We start from the raw sequence: 14,633 nt of genomic DNA, 5'->3' as shown, positions 1-14,633 counted from the left end.
TTACAGTACTCCATACCGCATCTTCTACCTAAATTTACCATCCATGGCAACTCGCCAACTCTTAACAAACTAAACATACGTCTATAATGACGGCTTGTGATTTCACAGAGATACTTTTCAACTGTTAGCAATGACTTATATTCCTTATACATTGATAATTTACGTATTTCACAAACTTTACAATACAAGTCCTGTTGGTTACAGTCTTTTAACCTTTGAATAAATGCATTAAACAAGAGGGTCTCATTACCAACTTCCTGCGAAATAAAGGAGAGACCATATACCGAGTTTATTTCAAATCGTAATAGATCTAAGCCTAAATTAATCTAACTGGTAAGATAAATTATTTTGCACAATTTAGGATCTGCAACAACAAACAAATAGCCGGCCTAAATCAGGTAAGATTGTCCCCGAACTTAGTTTGTAGGATTATTGATACATTTTATAGCAATTTGACACGACTTGGACTTAGTTATTTCCCTTGAATTGATATCCCTTACAGCAACATTATCCTACACGTTTGGTAAATATGACATTAGAGTATGCTGTTTATATAGACCTAGCTAATTCTTTTGTTTTGCGTGTTTAAAACAACTATTATTTGACACGAAAATTCCATATAAGAAACATCACTATTTTGGTATTTCACAAGCGACACCGTATATACAACATGGCCATCTCACTGGGGGCAAAGGTGGCTGCCGGCGTGACGGTTTTGCTTGCCGTCACATTGGCCGAGCTGTATGTCTTGTCTCTCCATTGGGAAACAAAGGCGAGAATGTTAAGATTGCAGTTCGTAATTCTGATACAAGCATTCTTGATTCTTCTATCCAGATTTGTGTGGAATAACTTCTCGACTATGTTCGATAAGCTGTCACAGAAGCAAGGGTTAAGACATGTCAAATATTCTGATAACGATCTTCATCAGACAGATGTGACTCAACCAAATCTGAAAAAGTGTACAATATGGAGGGTTGTTCTTCTGACTTACATAGTGTTATGTCATACGAGTTACTTTATGAACTTTTATTTCATTGGCCGAGAACCATATTTTATAGCATACAGTTGTTATGCAGCACTTGGGCTGTTGTTTCAAATAGTCACAGGTTTAGTGTTTGTCAAGGTTATCCTGTTCTGTTTAAGAAGCATTTCAAGTAGTAAGCCCGTCTTTTCAAAACAACGGGAATTACAGCTTGTACTTATTTATGCTGTTCTTTTATGGACATATGGTCTCTATAATGCTGCGAGTCCACCAGTTGTAAAAGAAGTCCTTATCCCAGTCAGAGGATTGCCGGAATCTCTTAATGGATTCAGAATTGTGCAGATATCAGACATTCATCTAGGACCGACTGTTGGAAGATGGAGACTTAATAGGATAGTAAATATCATTAATGAGCAAAATGCAGGTAAATATTAAAATGAAACAATGATTTCAAGCATCATTACAATTTATGCCATAGTGTGTCTCATTCATTAATCACAACACATGATCACAACCCACTTGGTATTATCTCTGCAATATGGTGAAATAGGAGAAATATGTATCAGAATTATTGTACTCTGTCTGTGGTCATCGGTAGCAACACAGCCGGAAGTGTTATCAATGTTATTTTTTGTAACTCAGCTACTGAGTCTAAAGACAGTAAAAGCATCATTTTGCTTGATACTTATAAACCTTCTGATGCCACAGATGTTGACATGTTAATCATGTTTATGTAGAGAGAAAAAGGGTATTCAACATTTTTCTCCTTGCATTTATAACACAAATACCACTTTTGGTCTGTTCAAAGTTGAGTGAATCAAAAAAATTTGTCATGTGTATTCATGGTATTTTACATGATTGTAAATGTCAACAAAAAAAATTCTAATATTTGCAAACAGTTTGATCCTGTATTCAACATGTTCAAGGAGACATTTGAGCTTTTAATGTTGGCATGATTTCTTATGGTTTCAGATGTTGTTGTGATGACTGGAGATCTTGTTGATGGAAGCGTTGTAAGCCTCAGGGAAGCAGTAGAACCTGTTAAGGATATTCAGTCCAAATTTGGGAAATATTTTATAACAGGTGCGGTTTGTATGTTTGTGTCTTTCCTTTATTACAATGTATTTTGTCTATATCAGTTAAGTGTTTTCTTCTGTTTTCTGGGGTAGCCTGGTGGTTAAAGTGTTGACTCTTAATTATGTTAATCAAATTAATGACAAAGAAGGGGCATTGGTTGGTACTGTCATAAAAGGTTGCCTGAATTCCTTGTGCAGAGTTAACTTCCTCAGATAGGCAAACCTGGTTTCTAGGTTTGTCAGCATCATACCCTTGCTTGTGGGTTTCACTAAAGTGGTGGATATCTAAGAGCTGCATCACTTCATAATTTCCTTGCAGATCAAGCTGCCATGCTGCCATAAGACTGAAAATACTTTTCAAAGTGATTAACCAAACCCAGTCACTCACTGGTAATGAAGATCTTGGTTTGATTGGCCCTGTGTACAATATGTGAAACATGTAAATTGCTTGAAAAACCTCAGTTACATCAACTTGATCAAGGGGTGTCATCCTATATCATGATGTATCAATGAATGTTAAATGTCAATACTGTTTTGAGACAAGTTTTTGAATATCCATACTAAATTAATGATTCACTGCCAGACCTCATTATAACCTCATAATGCTCAAAATCCCATGAAAATTCCGAGTTAGAATTGGTCCCCTGCTATCTATGCTGGTCGTTACAGGAAAACAAAAGGATTGCTTGGTCAGGCTCGCTGACTTGAACAATGCATGTCATCGTATACCAATTGTATAGGTCAATGCTCATTGGATTGTCTGGTCCAGACTCGTTTTCTTACAGACTGCTGGCATACAGCTGGAATATTGCTGCGTCAAACAACAAACAAACAAAAAACTTAATGCTCAGCATTCTCAGGATAGTGTTTGTGGTCTAGTGGAGAGCATCTGCCCAGAGGGAGGAATTAAATGTTGTTACCCTGTCTGGCACTCAGCATTAAGGAGATGAAACAAGGACTGGCTGGCTCGGAGTCAGTATATGATATGCTAGTAACCATCATGGAGTAGATTGAGTGTTGGAATCAAGTCAAGAGTTTCTTGTATCCTATTTATTGTTGCGAATTTTATTAGGGAAATAAATGTGCTTTGAGAGTTCCCAGTTGAAAATACTACAGCAGAAAACCTCAAGCACCACGTCTTAGCATGCTTGGTCTTAATTTCAGGCACTAATACAGTCTGTGCCAGATACTTGTGTGTCTGCTAGCCCAAACTTGTACTTTGTATTATCAGTTTATTTTTGGCTTAGTACATGGACTAGGATGAACCAATTTTTCAAGACCAGGATGTTTTTGTTACTAGACTTGGGCTTTGGAGTAGTGACTGCTACATAAACACATCTAACACTGAGAATAATCAAAGTAATAATTTAAATTATCATGCATTAAACGTATCCCATTGTGTCAGCATGGTCAGGTCACTAGGAACTCTATCATCATCTGAAATGAAGCCTTTGACGTCAGCCTATTGTCCCAAAGCCTGAGTCTAGTAAAATTCTGTTTGATCTTGTGAGCTCAGCTAGTAATAGTCTAATAATCATGTTATAGCGACCGATTTGGGACAACCATTGTCTGAATTATACCCAAAGTTTACATGAGTCCAAATAAATATGGGTGAACTTTTACACCAAAGGAAACAACAGTGCAAATGAATACATAATCACTTAAGATCAGTTCATGATATCGTTGAATTCCTGGTGAAACATATATATCTATGAAAGTGATCATCTAGCCAGCTTGAACATTTACTTCCACAGGGTAATTACCCTGTAGCCATGATATGTATATGCTATAAAACACTTACCGTAATTGACATTTATAAGATGCTAATCCCAAATTCCCCATTGTATTGTACATTGACTGTCTGCCATCCTGAACAAGATTTCTAACAATGTCACTGCTAAATGACTGTTGTTTATATTTAGGACTTAATTCATGTCTGGTGACATTGGCTATACAGTAAACTATGGTTATAACGAACTCAAAGGGACCACTATTTTTAGTTCAATATAACTATGTGCTGACATTATCTACCTGAATGGAGTAAACTTGTATATACTGCAAGCCATCGTCTCCATGTTGTCACTTTCTACCATACGCTGACCCCCTGCATATATACGAGTATGCAAATTATTCATTAGCAACGTCACGTGTGTCTGCAATGCATGTGCACCAACGTAAATAACATCAAAATCTACAGAAAATGATTCTTATAGCCAAGTTTGGCTAGTAGGCATTAAATTAATGGAGGGTGGCACCAACTGTAGATAGTTATGAATGCAACAATATGTTTTGGGAAACTCTGCTTGTTTGTTTGTTTGTTTCACAATGTGTTTTTCGGGTTTCAGGCAATCATGAGTACTATACAGGCGATGTAGACAACTGGTTCTCTCACCTCCGTGGTCTCGGTTTTGTTGTGTTACACAATAGCAATGTCAGACTTCCCAGTGAGAAACTACCCACCAAACAACAAATATGCCTTGCTGGAGCAGATGATATCGATGCTTTAAGGATTGGGTAAGAGACAAATGGGAATGTTCTCATGCTAGTCAAAAGACAGGGAAATATGAGTACCTGCTCAGAGACCAATACCCAACACTACGTGTGCAGCAAATGGGGTTGTGGGGTGGCCTGGTGGTTAAAGTGTTCGCTCGTCATGCCGAAGACCAAGGTTCGATTCCCGACTTGGGTACAATGTGTCAAGCCCTTTTCTGGTGTCCCCTGTCGTGATATTGCTGGAATATTGCTAAAGGCAGCATAAAAACAATACTCACTCACTCTGTAGCAAATGTCAGCTACAATTCCCAAATAGGAATTGAAACTTATTAGTTATACATTGTTGAATGCAATGTTGAAATACCTCTGAATTTAACAAACTAAGAAACAAATCCTATGTTTGAACAACATGAAAATGTGTTTTCCAATGTGCCAGCCAAGAGCACTTAGTTTGGAATTCTAGATAAGTCCATGTAAGAACAGGATAACATGTGGAGGTTATTTGACCAAGCTGATTGTGTGTCATCGTGCCTTATAGCATGGGTGGTTGCTCATGCTATCGACCACTTGTTTGTCTAGCCAAGACCAATTAGTTTAAGGCCACAGTGATATGGGTGGAATACTGCCGACTACACACAAACCAGTTGACTCATTTACCTATGTGAAACATGAAAAAGTTCCTGTGAATGTCAGGCACTATCAGTAAACATTGGAAAAAACAAGACATGACTCCATTTCCAAGAACCATTGTTGCAAACTTCTGATATCAATTCATCCAGTTTTGTTGCCAGCAGGAATGAAAACAACAACATGGAAGTCATGGGTCACTAACAAGTAAATAAACAGCCCAGTCTTGCTAAAATACAATGTAAGAACTAGCGCCAATGTCAAAAGATAGGTGAAATAACACATGTGGGTATTGTGAAAGCTTGCAGATCTGTTATTTTAATATTCAGGTACGGCAATCACGGGATGAGGCTGGAGGATGCTCTGGGGTCATGTGATCAAAGTCAGCCAGTAATTCTTCTTGCCCATCAGCCGAAGGCGGCCAAGACCGCTCTGGACTCCGAATACAGAGTTGACGTCGTCCTCTCAGGTAGCCATTATTCAAAGCAGCAAGGAGCCGACCTTTCCATTTCTTGGGGTGGAGTGGGCTTTTCCTTTAAATGTCTAAAGTCTCCATGATGTTATTAGTTAAGATGGGAAATATCAGAAAGTGTCAGTGTGGTACAGCTATTGTCTCTCAAATTGTTTTGAAAGTTTTGATTTGCCAGTCAGTTGCTGAACTTCCATCCACAACCACAGATAATTCCATTCTACGTAACGATTAAGTTACCTATATAATATGACTAAGGGGAACAAGGAAAGGTTCTACCTACCGGTATTTGTTTTATCTACTTCAACATTTCCACTCATAAATGAAGACAAATAAAGACGGACACTGTCAGGACCTAGCAAAGCATCCTTTTCTCTCCAGTTATCTGATTTCTGCTTGATTGGATTCAACTCTATATACATTTACTATGAGTGAGAGTACAGTAACTATGTCACTCATATTCTTGCTGTATTGTCCTGACATTGCTTCACTGAACCCTGAACTTTATTACACCAGAGGCGTGTTAAGGAGGGTGGACGATCGCAATATAAAGCAAGCATGTGCGGTTGAGCAAGGCAGACCGTATGATCGTATGTGTATACTAGCGATCAAGCCCAGGAGGTTTGCGTAGTAATCCAAGATGGCGTCGCACATTGTACTAATGTCTGCCTTTCAACGGAATTGAACCATTTTTTAAAGAATAATCTGTTAGACTAGATCTACCACTCAAAAGCTTCATTGCCTTTTTAATATATTGACCCATGAAGATCCAGATAGAAAATAGGACTTCAACAACTCATGTTTGCCGTAAGAGGCAACTATGCTTGTCATAAGAGGCGATTAATGGGATCGGGGGGTAAGGCTGGCTGACATGGTTGATGCATGTCATAATATCCAAAATGCGTAGATCGATGCTCATGATATCAATCGCTGGATATTCTGGTCCACACCAGATTATTTACAGACTGCCATCATAAAGCTGGAATATTGCTGTCTGCTGTGTAAACAACAAACAAACAAATAATTTCAATATGAAAATAAACTCTTTGTTATCATGAGCATCAAAATAGATGTGTGAACCTGTAATACTTGTGGATGGGGCTGTTTTAATCCCCAGCTCAGCCACTTTAGATGCTGAGAGTGAGTACGCTCCTTCCGTTCAGGAAAGATTCATATTGCCTCACTGTAAGCTCGCATGATCGCCCGCCTTCCTGAACACGCCTCAGTAATATACGCCTTAGTCGTTTGTTAGTACTTGGCACTTTCTTATCTATTACAGGTCACACTCATGGAGGACAGTTCTTCCCAGTGATTATTGGAGCCTATTTTCTTAACCCCTTCTTTTACGGACTATATCGCTATGGGGAGTCCAGTCATGTGTATGTGTCGATGGGTACTCAGTATTGGGGTATCCCTGTCAGGATCGGAACAACAATGGAAGTCACAAGGATAATACTCACTCAGGCTCCATGACAAGTTATACATATATATGTATGGTTATATCTTTTCAGTTGATGTAACATGAATAAACTATGGAGAATTGTGCACTTAGGAAAGTGGAATTGCAAGTATGTGTTTTCATGTTTGCACACTTAACCATTGTTAAAGATTGCCATGTCAGATTCTATTTATGTAGTTATTAGGCCATGTTGTGTTTCTCAGTCAATGCTCAGGTTCAGAGGGAGTAGTCGGTTTGGATGAAAATAATAGTCCATATATTGACATTGAAATCAACTGAGTATAATGCTTTGAGACAATTATGGACAAGTAGATGCAGAAATGTTTGGCACAGACTCTTTTTGGTACTGTATTACTGTCGTACATTTTACAACCAGTAGAGATTTGACATAATGTCATTTGTACAATTGTGTTACAAATGCCATTACTCCTAACAATATGGATGATATTACACCTCACATGACATTACACATGCCATTATATTCCACCATTGTTTATACATATATATAAGACCATGACATTAAAATGATTAAATTGTTACAATACTTAAGGCATTATATTAGCCAGGTAATATCACATTGCTTTTCTTATCATGTTGCATTTTGTGACTTTACACATTTAATGTAACTTGCCATTGCACTACAAACTATGTCGCCCAAGAGGATATATTTAACATGACAACTGACACGTTACATTGGTTTCTGGGTCTGTCAGCACCATACCCGTGCTCGTGGGTTTCACCAAAGTGGTAAACGTCTGAGACTTGCATCACTTCGGGCTTTCCTCCCACATTAAGCTGACACGCCTTGATATAACTAGAATAATGTTAAAAGCGGCGTTTAACCCAAGTCACCCCACTCACCCACACTACATTGATTACATTGTCAGATTATACCAATCTCATTCAAACCTTTACCTCTGATATGATACCTCTCTGCATAAAGATCTCTGACAACAGCTCCATAGAGAACACATCAGGTAAAGCCTGAGCCAAGTTTGACAGCCTAATCCCAAAAATGTGTGAGCTCTTGAGCCATTAACATTTTTAGGCTACATCCCTTCACTTCTTTCAAATGATCAGGGTACATCCCTTCGAAAAATATTTTTTTATGACAAAAGAAAATCCACAGTGGACACAGATATTCCTTCAATGGTACTTCCTTGTGGCTGTAGATGTTGTGGCTTACAGAAACAATAAGGTTAATGTATCCACACTATAATGGTGCAGCCTTTATTATTTACTTTTGGAACTGGTTGTTTCAGTTCATTTTTGAGATTAAGAAGTCAGATATGCTGCTCATTTGTACTGAGAATTTAGAATTCTCAATACTGACTGACTGACAAGAAAGTTAACCTCTAAGATTGAGAATGTTTGAAGCCCAAAATCAGAGTTGAGTGTACAATTGCGACTGTATCATGAGCATTGTTTGTGAATTCCTATCAACTAGTGATGATACCAGGTGTTCATGAAAAGACGAGCATATCCTGCCTCTCCGATGGCATGTTAAGGCAAGTCAGTTGTTCACTTTAAAAAGACACGAGAACAGGAAAGTCAATATAGAGAATTACATTGGACATCATTTTTTATACTGATGCATAAAATTGGAAATGTCCAAACAAGTATTTTCATGTAAGAAGTTTCATGTTTGATGATAGAATTGCCAGTGTTTGATCTCACACAACATATCACATCTGTGATCTATTTCGTTGGATTATTCATTCCATTTTGAAACTATTTTTATACTATATTATCATGAAGATTTGTTTATTTGCTGAGAATATTTGTAATTCACATTCAGCTCCAAGTTTTAGAAATTGTGGAAAACTGTTGTATTGTTGAACATAAAATATTGTATAATTGTTTAATGTGTTTTAGCCACCATTATTAATATTCTTTGCACAATGCTAGATGAACATGTTGAAGGAGATACCTAGATGTTTGCCTGGGTTTTGTAACTAAGGGTTTTCTATGGGACATTCATTGTCATATTTTCATTAATATCTTTTTTTTCTCATTCATAACTCTGAACCTTTTTTTAATAATATAAGCCAATTGGCTTAAAAAACAACAAAAAACGTTTAGTGTTTTGAATGAGACAAAAAAATCTTACATGTAATAAGTTACTGACAAATTACTGTCCAAGCATTGACTTCTTATGTTGTACACAATATGATGAAGAAAGGTTTAATATCTGTGGTGGAATGTGGTCCTGTTTACTGCACACAGGTCACAATTCAGAGAAGTTAAGCAGGGTTGATCACAGAGAGTAGTGGGATGGTGACCAGGTTCGGCAGCTTGACTCCGTCCTGCCGCACACTGTACCCATCAGTGGATGGGTAGCCAGTAGAGCAGAATGTTAATGTGACCATAAACCTTCTTGTGTCTTATATGGCAGCTTGGTTTGTATATTCCATAGCGGGCTGAGAATGAAATTTGAGTGCAAAATGATCCCAAAACAGGGGTAATATCAGATTTACAAAAAATGTAAAGTCACACAAACATGAAATAGTATTTGATTTATCTTGAAAAGTTGTCAACAGTCAATGACATGCAAAATTTAATAAGCTTACTTCTACAAGTTGCTTGGACTAAAATGTAGAATTACGTTTTACCCTGAAAGTTTGATATTAGAGCATAAACAGGTAATATAATATATGTATACTACTCAAAACAAGTTGACTGCAAGGCTGTGTATTGCAATACCTACCAGCCATGACAGATTAACCACAGTCATATGACAAAAATTGGGTGTTCTTTAACTTGACTTATTTAAATAGCCATTTTCCCAATTGCTCTGCCATTTCTGCATGTATCGTTATTACATTGCTATGCAGTAAGTATGTGTATTGCTGATTCTACCATGAATTTGGAATTTACACGATTCTGATTGGTCAATCAGAGGCTATTAAATCACAATAAACCCCCTCTGATTGAAACAGCTGGTTTGACGGCCGCATCACCGCGGAAGCTAATAGTACTATTTTCAGTCATTGTCGGTAGGCATATTCAAATAACTATATCTACAATTACAGGTTACAAAATGCATTGATGCGGTTACTAGACTATTCAAAGGATGTGTGGCAATACATTTCGTGCAGAAAAACACGACAGAAATCAACAAAGGGAATGTATTTACGTTTTGGAGACAAGAGAGAGCTTGGAATTTTGGCGCTTTTCTACATATGACTGTGACGTCATATCGTTTGCGTCACAATGAGCGATATGACGTCATAATAGCATGTAGAGCGAAAGCCTTGCAAAGCTTGCTTTGTTTTCTTTAGGAATGCCGATTTCATGTTAGCTTACCAAGTTGCCGTGCTAATATGCTTTCAATGCCTGTCATATGTTCGAGTGAAGTATTACGGTGTAAACAAACTGCTTGAGTACATACAACACCATATTTTGTTCGGTGATTCTGTAATTCAGATCGATAACCCACTCAAAACACTGAACTCAACCCATGCCGCTTCACTCAGCATATTTGCTAACACCAAAGAGTTCGCATTTTTTTTAGTCATGGTAGAATGGAGATAAACATACTGCTGCGCGTTCGGTTCCAAATTCAATTTAGCGGGGTTAAATCTACAGGTAACCTAGCTCTACATTGAAAACACAGTATGTTTATCTCCTAAAGAACACATGTTGTAATTGTCTGTGTATTGTGATATTCAGCCATGGATCTCCATGTTTACTGCTGTGGTTGCCAATTGTGCTATGGCAGTCATGATGAACATGTAGTATTGGCCACCTACACAGCCAGTTGTTCATGTACCACTGTGCAATATTATGAACATGCTGTGAGGATGTCTGATGGGTAGAAACTTTCTGTTGCTTATTCTTTTTTACTGTTGTATGACCTTTTTGATCTATGTTACTTTTGGGGCGGTTGGGTAGCCTAGTGGTTAAAGCGTTCGCTCGTCAGGGCGAAGACCCAGGTTCGATTCCCGACATGGGTACAATGTGTGAAGCCCATTTCTGGTGTCCCCCGCCGTGTTATTGCTTGAATATTGCTAAAAGCGGCGTAAAACCATACTCACTCACTATGTTACATTCCAGAAAAAAAGTTCAGAGCCTTGTGGATATACGTTTGCTTTTCTTCATTGAAACTGACAGGTCTATTTATGTATTATGACACAGGTATCTCACCATCCTCATGTTACGATGTGTATAATACTTACCTCACTTGACAATCACTTGATTATCCCCCGCCACCAAGTGGAGTGAGTAGTATCGGCCTGGGCTCTGTCAGCCTGACTTCAATGTTTTCCTGAAAGTGCTATGGATACAAGGATGATAACTTGTACACATCATAAAGGAATAGAACATGTTGAATGAGTGAAAGCCATCTTTTAAACATTCATGCTATACAGTGCAGGGCCTATGGCTCTTGTTGGATCTTTTGAACACGGTGCACAGTCCTGCCAGTTCCTCGGTAACCACTACAGATTACGTCACTAAGGGATGAATATGTTGTTAAGTTTGAAAACCACCATCAAGAATTAATATTGTACAGAATTATGTCCTTTGTTATATTTGTTTTTGTGTTTGCTCAAATGATAATAGGGTTTTATTTCTGAAGAAAATATTTATACCATTTCATATATCTTCATGAAACCGGCAAGTACTTAATCCCCCCCCCCCCCCTCCCCCTTTCACTACGACCACGAATATCCCGAATCACTCCGAATTGGAAACTTTCGAAATTCGTGATGATTCGGCCAATAATACAAACTTTCGGGTTGAAAAATATGAAGAATGCCAGGAATGGGTTAAGAAACATGTACGATTTAAAAGATTCATGTACGGATCATGCACGAATTGTAAAAATCACCTACGACTCAGCTACGAATATGCCAAATGTTGTTCTTACTTAATTCTTTCGTTTACGATGTTTACAGGTTGAGGACAAGAAATTTTGGGAGCCACGAATTGCTAAGAATAGCCAAGAATGCAAAAGAATCTGTTACGAAGCTGTTACGGAACATAAAAATTAATTACGAATGGATTACGATACAGCCACAAAATAGCAATCCGGGAACCCTTCCACAAAAGTTTTTGACAAACAAAAACCTTCTCGACGATTTGACGAACTCACGCGAACTGTACGAATGTTTGGGAATCAAATAAGATTCATTTAAGAACTTCAGGAAATGATTGAGATTTACATACGAACATGAAAAAATTCCTATTTTGGGAGATTCGTGATATTCGTGGTCGCAGTGAAAGCATTAACTGGTGACCTTTATGTTTCACTGTTTTATACATTTTTATCTCTTGTTCTTCCCAGACAAGTTCAAATTAAATTGGGGTACTGGTGTTAATTTGTTTCTGTTGCCAATTGTTTAATTATTTGAAATTATTGAAATTGCAAAAGTAATTGGCTCGTTAGGACTGTTGCCTATCCATGCTGCCTTTGCAATCTTTGTGTTAATCTTGTTTGATTTTTTGATTTTGTGGTTTATCAATGACATGACCTTCACTGCTGATGTCTGCTGATAGAGATTTCTTCAATCAATGTGTCAAGAGGGATCACATGCACTAGTATAGGTACACATTGATTCTGTGATGAATGAGGCCCTGGATGTCATGGCAAGTTGTCCCTTGTCTGTTGTTTTTTACATTTCAAAATCACCATTTTGAATTCAGTGAGCACTTAAAAACATACCATTATTTTCTCTGAAGGGAGGTGACAATATTTGGCCCCCACATCGTTGTTCATAGCTTCCAGCATGTGCAGTAAACAATTTAATTTTTGTGTAAAACATAAGGGAAATTTAAATTTTCTGTCATTTTCAGGAACAGATGATCTAAAATTGGGGTCAAACCATACTCACTCACATTTTGCATGATACCGAATGACTAAGTACTTAATAGGCAATGTTCTTGTACCAAATGTCCACCTGTATTTATGTTATCTTCCAACATTTATCAAATGATGTCAATTTCTAATGTAGATAAGGTTCCTAGTGAATGAAAATAAATGTGTGCAGCTTAATTGTTTTCAAGGTGTATATCAATACTTTATTTTGGTTTTAAGCTAAAAGTACAACAATGCAGGTGAGCTACAGAACTTCATGGTTGTGAGTGTTACTGTTGCATAGTCTCCTTATACATTGATCATGTTGATATGAAATATATTTTAGTATATGATGTATCCGTATGAATGGTTTGTTAACACTTGTGTGATCTTGTTTTGCTCATTGTTAGAGATTTTTGTCTGGCATATTATGATTGATTTCAATGCAATTTTACACCACCTCAGTGATGAATTTTGATTTATTCTTTTTGACAGTTAACATGAATGAGATCACTCTTCCCGGATCAACACCCTTTCACCTTCCCTTCAAGTCTGTGAAGGGAACAAACGAACAAAACGATGCTTGGTTAGCTATTCAAAAACCACGGAATCACTTGCTATTTATGTATTTGACAGTAAACATCCCAGTCTTGATTGGACTTGACCATAAATAGAAATGATCGATTATCTAATACAATGGAAACCTAGCCATAGAAATAAATCAGATCAAAATCAGTGCTGAGAACTGGTTATAATTTCAAGATTGATCGTTGTTTTGACAAAATGACTTATGATTGTTTTGTGATCAATGGAATTTGAAGCATTCTTTCTCCGTATCCTTCATATAAATAGCAGTTGTTAAGATACTGTAGTTATGATATTTACCTACACTCAACACGCCTGTCATGAAACACTGCATCAACAACAGGCTATATATACAATATTGTCGGTGTTAGAATTTTAGACGGTTATATTTAACTGTATGTATCTTTTCTCCCCAATTTTACAACCTAATTAACCTAATTTTTACAAACATCCCTGACCTGAATATATCGGGAAATGCATAGTCAGAATAGGCTAGTTATAGACATTAGTATCAATACCAACACCATGGTAGGGTACATCTGGCCGACCCCGTGTTACAACTGGGGCATCCTCGACAACAGCAGCCCAAATTCATGGACCAGACCGCGTTAAATTTCTTTCCAGAGGCAGGCCTCTGAGACAATCTAATAAAAATCAGATCTTAGTTCTGGCTACCGCTAAACAAAGATCTGAGGAAATCCCATTACGGGTCACGTCAGAACGACCTTTCGCGAATTTTGACCGACCAATGAAATGACTGACAAGAAATCGACATTAGCCAATCAGAAGGCAGCTTTCTCGAGCTTCAGGACACTAGTTTCAAACTGGCGACTACCCTTCGAAACAAATTTTGACGTGTTCGCGATTAAAAAAACGCCCTGGAATGGCTTATAGATGGCCTAGATTGTATGGATATAATCATAAAACCCGTAACTGTCGTTCGGAATACCCTGTGTTAAATATTTCGTGGTTGCATAATTAGAAAACACATTCCAACTGTCACTTTCATGATCTGGTAAGCGACGCTCTGATTGGTCAGATGAAAGGTCGTTCTGACGTGACCCCTAATGGGATGTCCTCAGATCTTTGTTCAGCGGTGGCGAGTACAAAGATCTGATTTTAATGAGATTGACCTCTGAGACGGC

At 37.7% G+C, this 14,633-nt stretch overlaps 1 protein-coding gene across 2 annotated transcripts; it reads left to right on the top strand.

The window, feature by feature from the left end:
* Positions 1-670: 670 nt before the first annotated feature.
* Positions 671-13,607, top strand: LOC139454303 (transmembrane protein with metallophosphoesterase domain-like). 2 transcript variants are annotated; one of them, XR_011652450.1, is made up of 6 exons: positions 671-1,406; positions 1,955-2,065; positions 4,404-4,572; positions 5,508-5,647; positions 6,927-7,215; positions 13,399-13,607. XR_011652450.1 is itself a non-coding variant. In XM_071235923.1 (5 exons), the coding sequence occupies exons 1-5, from the start codon at positions 671-673 to the stop codon at positions 7,118-7,120; spliced, it is 1,350 nt and encodes a 449-aa protein (XP_071092024.1). In that variant the 3' UTR covers positions 7,121-8,108. The 2 variants fall into 2 exon arrangements, 1 of the variants encoding a protein (XP_071092024.1); XM_071235923.1 differs by lacking the exon at positions 13,399-13,607 and having other exon boundaries at positions 6,927-8,108.
* Positions 13,608-14,633: the final 1,026 nt, after the last annotated feature.

Source organism: Haliotis cracherodii, unplaced genomic scaffold (genome assembly GCF_022045235.1).
Source record: "Haliotis cracherodii isolate W230 unplaced genomic scaffold, xgHalCrac1.p SCAF_10, whole genome shotgun sequence".
NCBI classification, from domain to species: Eukaryota; Metazoa; Mollusca; class Gastropoda; order Lepetellida; family Haliotidae; genus Haliotis; species Haliotis cracherodii.
This window is presented reverse-complemented; position numbering and strand designations above follow the sequence as displayed.